The sequence below is a fragment of the Gloeophyllum trabeum genome (genome assembly GCF_000344685.1).
Source record: "Gloeophyllum trabeum ATCC 11539 unplaced genomic scaffold GLOTRscaffold_00005, whole genome shotgun sequence".
Taxonomy (NCBI): Eukaryota; Fungi; Basidiomycota; class Agaricomycetes; order Gloeophyllales; family Gloeophyllaceae; genus Gloeophyllum; species Gloeophyllum trabeum.
This window is the reverse complement of record NW_006920414.1, coordinates 2,102,438-2,113,453: the sequence shown is the minus strand read 5'-3', so window position 1 is coordinate 2,113,453 and position 11,016 is coordinate 2,102,438. Positions and strand designations below refer to the sequence as shown.

General features: G+C 51.8%; 3 protein-coding genes across 3 annotated transcripts; 1 reads left to right on the top strand and 2 right to left on the bottom strand.

Annotated features, from left to right (window-relative positions):
* Positions 1–4,812: 4,812 nt before the first annotated feature.
* GLOTRDRAFT_60136 (uncharacterized protein) lies at positions 4,813–5,568 on the top strand. The gene is made up of 3 exons (XM_007867205.1): positions 4,813–4,941; positions 4,993–5,043; positions 5,094–5,568. The coding sequence occupies exons 1-3, from the start codon at positions 4,873–4,875 to the stop codon at positions 5,361–5,363; spliced, it is 390 nt and encodes a 129-aa protein (XP_007865396.1). The 5' UTR covers positions 4,813–4,872; the 3' UTR covers positions 5,364–5,568.
* Positions 5,569–5,599: 31 nt separating this feature from the next.
* GLOTRDRAFT_75556 (kinesin-domain-containing protein) lies at positions 5,600–7,630 on the bottom strand (the record flags this gene model as incomplete). The annotated part of the gene is made up of 8 exons (XM_007867204.1): positions 5,600–5,772; positions 5,833–5,904; positions 5,956–6,003; positions 6,058–6,513; positions 6,567–6,680; positions 6,746–6,889; positions 6,941–7,067; positions 7,167–7,630. 8 exons carry the CDS (start codon positions 7,628–7,630, stop codon positions 5,719–5,721), a joined length of 1,479 nt encoding a protein of 492 aa, XP_007865395.1. The 3' UTR covers positions 5,600–5,718.
* A 718-nt stretch (positions 7,631–8,348) lies between these two features.
* On the bottom strand, positions 8,349–10,420 carry GLOTRDRAFT_138372 (uncharacterized protein; the record flags this gene model as incomplete). The annotated part of the gene is made up of 10 exons (XM_007867203.1): positions 8,349–8,562; positions 8,628–8,871; positions 8,972–9,116; positions 9,185–9,464; positions 9,532–9,624; positions 9,677–9,788; positions 9,842–9,943; positions 9,997–10,086; positions 10,139–10,215; positions 10,273–10,420. The coding sequence occupies 10 exons, from the start codon at positions 10,418–10,420 to the stop codon at positions 8,468–8,470; spliced, it is 1,386 nt and encodes a 461-aa protein (XP_007865394.1). The 3' UTR covers positions 8,349–8,467.
* Positions 10,421–11,016: the final 596 nt, after the last annotated feature.

The window sequence follows — 11,016 nt, the reverse complement described above, 5'->3', positions numbered from 1 at the left end:
TTCTGTACGCTACTTTGTACAATTTATACTACAGGAATGGCTTTGCGACCGTCCGGAGATAAATAACAAATAAACGCCGCTACCCACAGGATTGCTCAGCACTTGCCGCCGCTATACCATGCACCATACGACTCCTTTGCACTCCTACTTGCTCGTCCCAACCCCTAGAGGTCGCCTTGACGCTCTGCCACCTGATCCAAGCGGTCCCATCACTCCGTGCGACGCGCCGGTCACGTGCTAATTACCTCCGGCCGCTTGCTGACTGATGCTGACCTCATGGTGACTCGTATGCGTCTGCACCTTCACTATCTTGACGGAAATGAGGGGGAGTGAGTGCTGGAGGTTGGGCATGAGGACGACGCCCCTTGATAGAAGTGCCCACGGGCCCCGGAGCTAATTCATCTAGACGTTGCATTGGTTAAGTCGCTCCGGAGCTCCTGTTCGCGGAGATAAATCATGGAATGGGTCCGTGTACGCCTCAAGGATGTTAGGAAGTCCGGAGCTAAAACAGAGCAAGTCATTAGAGCCCATAGAAGCCTAGAGGCGTGTGAGCGCTGTGTCGAATAAGCTCCGCAGGGCTTGTACGATGTGCTGAGTCCGCGTTTTTGGGGGTCAGACAATCCTGAGGCTTATAACCATCACGAAACCCGCGCGGAGGGTCAGGTACAGGTACCAGTTTTGAAAGCACATCGACCGATGCATTTTTGGGACCCGGCTGGTCACAGGTCCCGCCGAATGCGACTTGCACCAGTATGTATGTGTTTGTTCAAAAACCCCATGCATTCATGGGTATGGGTACCAATGTGTGGTGTGCCGACGTACCTGTGACCCGGCGGGTATCAAAAATGCGCTGCTGAAGGTGCTCTCAATACCAAAATCCTACAACCAACCTGTACCCATATCAATCCCCATACCTGACCCGACCCGTCGATGTGGATTGAGTGCAGGTACAGGTAGAGTTATGCCCATGTTGCGGGAGCAAAATGGATGGATTAGGGGGGTGGCGAGAGGTCGCAGTGCTCGATATGCGCAGCACCGGCTCATATGAGCATCGGCGGTCTCCAGCAGCCTGAATGGTTGTTGGCTGGATATGTAGCGCGGGCAGGGAATATCGAGGGAGAAGAGAGCAGTCAACATGATGTTTGATTGAGATAGTAAATGCAGCAACGTACCTGCACTCATTTCAGCCGTGTGCGCCGGCGCTAACCCTTATCACTCGAGCTGACTTGGATGATGGCCGGGCACTCACACACTGCCGGTTATGTGGGTGACGGGACACATATCGAGTGCAAAAAGAGCGGGATATGGCTGATGGTAAGCACAGGTCTTGAGCTTCATGAGGATCTGTTTGGACGCATGCATTTGAGTTAGCAATCTGGCGTCGTCAGTAGACAGCAGATTCAAAAGTAGAACTTAGCGCATCGCGCGAGTCACACTGGTGGCATAATGACATCATTATCTCAAACATTCGACGCTCAGCCACCGGCATCCAGCATATATAATTAAGTACGACGCGCAGCTGCATTTCCTTGCTGTACCTGGTCAACAGAGTGTACGTAGCCAGTGTTTGTACAAGCAGGTACAAGCCATCTAACGACCGTAACGTAGGCGTGCTTTCTGAGTCTCGAGTTACTGGACTGACTTCTGATTGTACAGGATGGTAGAGGTCCCTCTCCGAGGCAAGAATGGTGCAGGGTGCTGATGCGTTTTTCTAAATAACATTCAGTCATGTACAGTAGTACTCTAGTGTGCCAATTTAATATCCAGTTCATATAGAAACAAGGACAGATGTCAGAGTATACCATAAATAGTAACTTTTCATTGTATTTTTTAGGTTATCTGCAGCTCCCTATATAGACCTCTATGGGTTATGTTGCCTATGTTGCCTATGTGCCTATGTGCCTATAGAGGTCTGCATAGGAGGGCAGAAATTATATAACATTGGGGGTTCTTATATAAACCTAAAAATCCAGGGTTTACCTTAACTCCTATGCCCACTATATAAGCTATATTGGGGAATATAGGTTCATGCCATTTTCCTGATGTCTGTAATTAAGTTTTATATGTACTCTAGAAATATAATATGATTTATCTAGAATTTTATCGAAATTGACTGGACCCATATACGACAGGCTGCCCCGCCGCAGCCACCAATGATGAGGAGAGTGGCGGGCGACAACCACCATATCATCCCGCGTCGCTCCGGCGACGCTTGGTTGCTCTATATGTATGCTACACAAGCTAATATATAGTACAATTCTATCCCACTACAGTGATGCTGTGGCACACTGTTGCTAACAACGTCGGGGAGGGTGGTGGGGGGCACTCCGATTGCCTGATTAGGCAGGACCAGCAAGCGCCGACGACGCCCGACGATGTAGACGGCGGCTTCAAGCGACACTCTGTATTACAGTACTACTACATAGTATACTATTTGTACTAAGACAGCCCTGAGCCCCAGTACGACCACTGGTGTCAACAAGCAGTCCTGAGCCTTGTTAGGCTTGACCGGAGGTCAGATGAGCCAGCCTAATTAGGCCTGGGACCTGGGCTGTCTAGGTGGATGATTTGTTCCAGCCGTCCTATAGCATTCTCCTCCTCTTGTTTGTTCTGTATCTGGTAATTCTAATATAATACATTTTCTTTCATAATATTTCACTTCTGCCCTAGTAATTAGAGAAGTGTGAACACTAAGGATGGGTGGTTTAGGAACCTGATGTGTGCCCATTTCAGAGCCATTTACTTTTATTCTGACCATTTTTAGCCAGGATCTTACTGGATTGGACTGAAAACAATGTCAGTTTGGTGCTATATACCCATATGTAGTGTGATAGAGGGTCTGGAGTAGGCCGGGCAGACCCTCGGTTGTCACACTCCCTGCCAGTGTCACAATAGGTCCACTCCGAGTCTGGAAACACATACTCCCTAAAAACCCATAACTTTGGGGTTCCAACCACTATGGGGAGATTCGACTGTACATACATTATGTATCCGAGGTCCCTTGCTCAGGGTTGACAGGACCACTTGCACCTGCTATCAGATGTTAGACTGATGAGGTACCAAAATTTGGCAACAGGTTAGGGTCACCTGCAATCACATCATGCAGGGAAGCCCAATGGCATGAGAAATACAATAGAACAGCATACATAGCATGCAGACTTGATTGCTTGTATTCTGCCTTGGTGCTGATAAGCCTCAAGGATCATCTGACCCCTGAAATCATGAATTCAATGTCCCTACCCACCTCTTCCCAAGTCTATTCGATGTCACAATCACACACTCTCAGGCTAGGATTGGTTCAACACGTTTTCTCGATTTAACTCCAGGCTTCCTAGCATCCTCGATGCAAATGTGGATCCCTGAGAAGCTTTAGCTCTGAGGTCAGACACTCCAGAGTGACTCAGGATGCTACTTCATGAAGAATTAACTCTGGTGTCCATGGACCTCTGTCTCATTGTGTGTTCTCCCCATTACCAACTTTCAGCACTTTCCCTCCTTCATTTCCATCAAATTACCAAGCTTGAAGACATAAATCCACAGCCATGAGGCCAGCAAGCGGCCAGAGATAATTAGCACATGACTTGCATGTTGGGCAGCTTAATGGGAAGGTTTAAGAGGACCCTGGATAATACTTAGGTAGGTCAGATATGCATCCCAGTAGAACCAGAGCTCCCGGGATGCCAGGGTTGGGTGCAGTCCCAGTGAGAAATACTTACATCTGTGCCAGACTGAAGTATGTGGATGTACTGTAATGCAAAGCAGTATAGCACTGCTGGAATTACTGCCGATACAGATAGTAGTCTCCTTATTGGCCTTTTACTGGAGCCTGAGAGGATTGCACTGTGTGCTGCCAGTGAAGTCCAACCATACACCATTTGCCTGATACATGTGTGAACAACATAACAGCTGTTTGCAGATCAATAGACCATCAATTCAGAAAACCACATATAGTCAGGGTGGGTTGGAGTGGGGATGTCAGAACAAGGTAGAGAAGTCCAAATGGTCTGATTTCCATCTCTCGAGGACTTGAAATTGCCTGTGGTTAGGGTGATATCCCGGCGAGGTTCAGTAGCCACATGCCAGTGTATTTAGGTTGTGGCATTTCTTGAGATTGTGGCTCTTTAGTTTGTCACTGCAGTATTCTTGGTGCTGTTGACAAGTTCAGCAAACATTTAAGGTGGCATACCAGGAATACTTTACAGAAAATATTAATTTGCCTGCCTCAGAAAGTTGGAATTCAAGGTGTCTGGCATCCGGTGGACATCTGCCAGATCACAACAAAGTGTTCCAATTATCTGGCACATCTAATGGGTGCTCAAGGACTGTGTATTGCCTCTCACTGGCCTCACTGGGTGCTCAGGGACCAGAATGGACTTGGCAAACTTACCGGCACCTACATCAAAGTGCTGAGGATCATATCAATGAGATTGACTACGGATACAACTGCTTCCCCAATCTCACTGTTCCGGACCCCAATACTATCATCGATGGTCGGTTCCCTTCATATTTGAGGAACAGTACAGCGCTACAGGGAGACCTGCTGAGCGCTTGAAGCAGTCATTTGCTGTTCATTACTACACAGGGCACTGGCATAGTGTTGTGACACATGTTAACAAGGCTAGAACATGATGAGAATATGTCAGCCAGTGTCCCTTGTAGCTTTTCTCGGGGATGGCACCTTTGCAGTTTACATATAGCGAGCTATTGAGAGCGTCCGGAATGTATTGTCCTCGGAAGGGCATCCACCAGCAGCCGCATCACAAATAGTAGTAAACAACCGATCGATTTTCCTGAATCAGCTTCATATCTTTCATACCTTCATTGCCTTCTTAGCTTGTCCTTCAGTCACTCCCTACTTCAGTATCGCTCGTTATGGGTCGTTTACGCCGTTCGCGAACTCACGGGGGTAACAGGGATGTGCACCGCGCGGGCCGTACGCGGGTGCGTAGCAGGATAGACGTTTGTGAACGAGCATTAATTCTATTAAATCAGAGTCGCACAAAAGACTTGGACCAGATCCAACTGGTTGACCTCAACCCTAAGGTGTGACAGTATGCTATGCCTCGAGAAACCTTACTCACCGGTCCCATCAGGTCCGTGCCAAACTAGAAGCACAACCCTTGGACTTTGAAAAGCCCGGTCTCGCCCAACACTACTGCGTAGAATGCGCAAAGTACTTTGAGACGGATCATGCGCTCAAGTCACATTGGAAGGGGAAGGTGCACAAGCGACGATGTAAACAGCTGAGAGAGCCGGCGTACACGATCGAGGAGTCAGAGCGTGCTGCGGGGTTAGGGAGAGAGGGCAAACGGCCCACGTCGACAACAGTGCCTGCGCCCATGCCTATGTCTATAGAGACATGATCACGATTTCCTGCACGGGGCTGGGTATCCCAGTGTGCGCTCCCAACTTGGTCTTATGCTTCCCTGCGTTCCCTCTGACATGTCCTTGCCTCCTTTCACACTCAAAACTACATGCATATGGCGGATTGTAATCGGCTAATTGTCGTAGTTGTGCTTTCATGTATCGGTAATTGTACGATTCTTCCAACTTCACGCACTTGACATCATTAAAGGCAAGATGGAGGTGCGACATACTTGGGTCGTCTGGTGTCTGAATGACCGGATATGCATGAGGTATGTACAATGGCATTACAATGCAATCAACGAATGCAAGTACAACAGGAAATAATTTACAGCAAGTACGACGAGTCGGACTTTAGCTAGCGCTTCGCGTTTGCTTCTTTGCCGTGCCGATCGTCGTGTTGTTGACCTACATAGCAGCGGTCACCAGATGTGTCTCGGTATTAGAGGAAGTTAAGAAGACCCATACCTTAGTGGCGAAACGCAGGGAACACAAGGACTCGCCCAAGTGAACGGCAAGCGGAGAGACGTTGAGGATCATCTGTGCGAGGCATATCAGTTGAGTGGTCCTCGTCCTGATGGTACAACTCACCAATGTCTTTGAATTCCCACTTAGTGAGTTTTGAAGTAGGTAAGTGAGCTGAGCGAAAGATCATCAGTCACGTTATCTTGCACAAAGAATCATGCTACTCACCTTCGAATTTCGATATGGTATATGCTTCTCTCCCTTCTCGCCTTTCTCGCCGAGGGCAGCAATGACATCCCCAAGGGCGCTCAGGCTCTTATTGATACTCTGCGTTTCCTTGAGCCTATCCTTATCATTAGCAGCGCCGCTCTCCTTTAACCGCTCACTACCAGCCAGGTCGACCAAGTTCAGCGAACCATCGCACGTTTCGCCGGTATGCGTGTTATTTCCCTGGATCTTGAGTGTGAACACGGAGTGGGAACGGGAGGAGCGCTCATTCATGAGCGTGGCAGCTACTGTCCGCCGCGACTGCGCGATGGCGAGCAGGGAGCGGACCTGCGTGGCTGAGCGGAGCGGGATGGTGACGATGTCCGTCACGCGCGTGCCGGATTTGTCGTGCTTGATCTCGTGCTTCTTCTTGTCGAACTCGTCCTTACCCAGAAGATCATTGATGGTCTCATTGTACTATGCACAAGCTGTTCAGTCCTGATTACAGCGGACTACGACGAAATGCTCACAATCTCGAGGAACTGTCCCTCCATCTTGTATTCCCAGCCTTTGGACTTGAGCTCCTCGGCCACGCTAAAGACTTGCTCAACTGCACGAGGGATCATACCCGCTGTGCTCTCAGTCTGCGGAAAATCAGTGACATCAAGATGGGATTGACATCAGATATAACGAAAGAGATAACACGTACAGGGCCACCTTCCATGGTAAACGACTTGCCGGACCCGGTCTGGCCATAGGCGAAGATGCAGACGTTGTACCCGTCCACGCAGCTTTGCGCCAGCTGTGATACCTCTTCGAATACCTCCGCCTGTGTTGAGTCGGGTTCGAAGACCTAGCACTGATCATGAGTCTCGGAGATGCGCATGGCAGAAATACTACATACTCGGTCGAAGCTGAAATTCCACACTTCCTTCCTCTCTTGGCCAGTGGCGCTCTCACTAGACGAGCTGAGCACAATCTCTTTATGATCTCGGCGGTCAGGGTAGGCTATACTTGCAGTTGCCTCCTTCCTGGCAGCGTCCAGTTCCTCAGGAGAAAGGTCCTCGATGGAGGGAGAAGCACCGTTTGGTGAACCCGAGCGTGAGTTGGCAGGCGCAGTCAAATCTGACGGTAGAATCGGTCGAACACGGCAAAAGACGCGGATATTGCCCTTGAGCTCTTGCACCATATTGTGCAGCTTCCTCCGCACACCCTCAGCTTCCCGGGCATCTTGCTCGAGCTCCGCAATCCTCTTCCGCGAGCTCTCCAAGTCCAGTTGAAGTTGGGAGATAGTGGCAGTAGCAGCATCCAACGAAGCTTGTACCGCGTCGCATTGAGCCTGCAGCACGTTCTTTTGCGTGGCCAAGGTAAGCTGCGCGGTCGATTGAGATGAGATGGTCGCCCGCAAGGACGTCACCGTTTCCCTCTCCCTCTCCAGATCGCTCTGCGCAACCCTCAGATCCTCTCTCAGCTCCCGCATCTCCCTGTCCTTCTTCCGCAGCCCCGCCTCATATTCATCCACCTCTTGTGCATGCCTCTTCTTTAGGCTCTGTATCTCATCGCTGTAGTTATCGAGCTCCCGGCGCTGTGTCATCTCCTGTGTTCGCGCCTCCGCGAGCTGCCTCGACATGAGCAGCTGGTTCTCCTGCAGCTCCATCACCTTCGCCTTCTCAGCCAGCATATCTTCGGACAACCGCGCGAGGTCGGCCGCTCGGGCTTCCTCCACGGACGACACCCGCTCCTGGAGGGCCTGCAGGTCTTTACCATTCAATCCGCCCGCGCGAGCAGCGGTCGTACCAGCCCTCGCGGCCGCACCTGTCCTTGACGTAGTAGCTGTGCGGGTAGCAGTCGTCCGAGTGGTGATAGTCGCAGTCGTCTTCGGCGGGGCACTTGTGGCACGAGCCGTCCGCGGCGCCCTGCTCGTGGACGACGCAAACGACGGCGCCTGTGGCTTCGTCAGCGGTGGCGGGCCATGTCCGAGCGTCGAGCTTTTCAGATTAGTCGTCCTGCTCGACGGCTGGAGTGGTCGGTTCGCACGAGAGCCAGCAGGGCCGATGGCAGGTAATTTCGTTGCGCGGTCGGTCGCTTCGAGTTCCTCTTCGGTGGGTTTCCGCTTGAGCGTTCTGGTGGTGACGGTGTTCGCTGCCGTCTTCGAGGGCGCCATGGAGGGCGCGGCGTCGTGAGCGCGGTCGGGGGAGGAGTGTAAACGGGGTAACCGCGACATCAAGGTTGTGACAAAGAACCAAGCAGCCGTGACAAACCGCGACAAGCGCTCGACGCGTCCTCGTCACGTGATCGTCTTACCACTTCCTGCACCGGTCACCAAATAGCATTTCCCATCTGCCATAAATGTAGACAGACAGCCCTCGAAACCCAGTGTACTATACGAAACCAGGGCTATGTAGCAACAGGCGCAGCAATAGAATTAGGATTATAGCGTAAATGTGCCCAAGATACCCTGCACAAAGTTCCTCGCATTGCCTGCAGCAGCGCTATACTCCGCCATGAACAGCTCGTCCTTGGGTGCTATATCAACGCAACTCATCAGTCACATATTCCCCACCACAGAGTAGACAAACTATACTACTAACCTGCTTGCGTGACGGCCTTATCCTTCGCCCACACCTCAAACACCGCGGCAGCCTCGTCCAGCTGCAGCTTCTCCGGGACGGGCAGCGCCTGCAGGCCCTTCGCGTACTCCATCTTCGTCTCGTTCATCTTGACGTACGGGCTCGTGGGTTGCTCGTCGGGCAGGCCGAGGGCCTTACGCAGTTCGAGGGGCGTGCGGTACGTCGTGTCCGCGGTTGAGAGTGCGCCGAGAACTGCACCTCTGGCCTGCGCGGGGGTTAGCATGATGTAACGTGACCGGTGGTGTTAGTGTTTCGACATGTGTGCAGGAGTGCATAGCGGGGACGTATCGGAGGAAATGACTCACGAATGACTTCCTACCACTGGCGTAATCGAGGAGTAACCGGGGCATTGAGAGATGCCACGGCTTGATGGAGGCGAATTGCGGGTCACGATACGCGGTCTTACAATACAGCGCCTGGAAGTCGTCTATTGCGAGCAACATCGGATACCTATCCGCCAAAGTTCAGTGAATCACCAGCGGCCTAACAGACAAGAGAAGCGAGAAAGCAAGACATACCTCGTCTGCTTCCCCAGCTCCTCCATCAACGCGCTAAGCACCGTCGGCGCCAGATACACGTCCCTCGTGCCAATTTCGATGAGGTCCACCAGCCCGCTGCCGGCGGGGAGGGATGACCTCCTATCGAGAGGGATATCCTGTGACGTGTGGAGATGCTGCAGCTTTTCGGCGTTGACGGTTCGGAAGCGCTGGAGGGTCTGAAACGCGAACTCGGGTTGCAGGTACGTTTGCGTGCGCAGGTCGTAGGTGTATGTCGTGGTGGAGTTGACGAGACTGATCGCTGGGGTAGGGAGAACATGGATAGTCCGGTACGCCGAAAGGCTGGGGTCTGAGGAGAGCGCACGCACCTCTTGGGATGTAGAGAACCATCCACCCACTACGGACTGCGTACTCCACCGCTTGCAACAACAGGAAACTCTTTCCACACCCACGAGATCCCGCTATTGAACGTAAGTCATGGAGTATTCCGTTGAAGTTGCAATGCGCACGTACTCATCACCAGCCGCGTCTGCGAACTGGGCAACTCCGCCGCAGCTTGCAGTTTATCTATGGTGCTTACGGTAATATCCCGGATCACGCTTAACGGTTTCGACGCGATGCGGAACTATAAGCAAGTATGAGAAAAATCGATTGAGAGACGCGGGGATACGAGCGTACTTCAAGGAGTATATTCGTAGGCAGTCCGAATATGCGCATAGGGTCGTTGTCGGGACCGGTGAATGCCACCGCGTTACCGACGTGCGAGGGCGTGGTGAGTTCCTGGGATGAGAGGGATTACGATATTAGTCTTGCGTTCGACACTGGCGACGTACCGGGACGAACGACCGCAGGTCAACTTCGTCAGCACGGCCGGTCTGGAAGATGGGTTTCTGAAGCTGAGATGCTGATAGTGGTCGGAACGCCTTGAACTCGGAGTGAGTATACCGTATGTGTATGATGTAGAATCGCACGTACGCCAGCACCGCCGCTGTTCTTCTTGGGTGCACTGGCTTTAACTTTGAAGTTTTTGTTGCCCTTGAAGCTCTGGGACTCTGCAGATATTACGCACTGAACAAATCAGTCGCAATGCACGTAACACCTGCGCGCACTTTTCTGAGAGACCTTCTGCTGCTGACCCTTGGCAGCATAATGCCGCTTCTGCACCGTCGCCTGGAGCACATTGGACGGTCCCGGAACCGCTCTATGTAGCACACATTGCGCTTGCCGGAGCACAGACAGGCTGGAGGGAGCAGACATCGAGACCAGCCACAGCCGGCAGCGTAGGGCTTTCGGCGAACGGAACGATAAATTCGCTGTCAAGTCCAACTGTTCGGGACCGCCTAACTGTGGGAACTTTGAGTATAATCGGACGTCTTCATTAATTGTGGGAATATTATTCCCGCTACCTTGGGGAGCGGGTCTTGCGACCAAGTGTGTTCGCACTTTCTCCGCCATTTTTGCAAGATCGGTCAAAGATCTGACCTGCCCTCAACAAACTATGTAATATCTTTCACATCCAGACGCTTTTGGTGAATTGGCACTCCGAATGGTTGGATCCGAGGCGATGTGGCTGATAATAGGACCCTCGAAAATACCGATAGACACTGCAGGAGTTGCAGTCGTTAGGGGGGGGGGGTGCAAAACATTGTATGAAAGGGAATTTTGCGAGCTCTGATTGGCTGGGAATTCCCTTTCCTACAATCTTTTGCACGGCCCTAAAGACTGCAACTCCCGAGGTGAGATGCAGGTGCAACAGAAAAGGTGGGTTTGAGCAGGGGATGCCGGACGGTGTCTGGACACCGATGAAGGTCAATGTCAGTAATGCCGGTGATTGTCCGGACACGGGAGGCCAG

Excerpts from the sequence above, each read along its gene's own strand:
- GLOTRDRAFT_60136 (XM_007867205.1), top strand. The coding sequence starts at position 4,873 with ATGGGTCGTTTACGCCGTTCGCGAACTCACGGGGGTAACAGGGATGTG. Across the intron at positions 4,942-4,992 it reads ACCGCGCGGGCCGTACGCGG|AGTCGCACAAAAGACTTGGA; the intron begins GTGCGTAGCAGG and ends CTATTAAATCAG. Across the intron at positions 5,044-5,093 it reads TGGTTGACCTCAACCCTAAG|GTCCGTGCCAAACTAGAAGC; the intron begins GTGTGACAGTAT and ends CGGTCCCATCAG.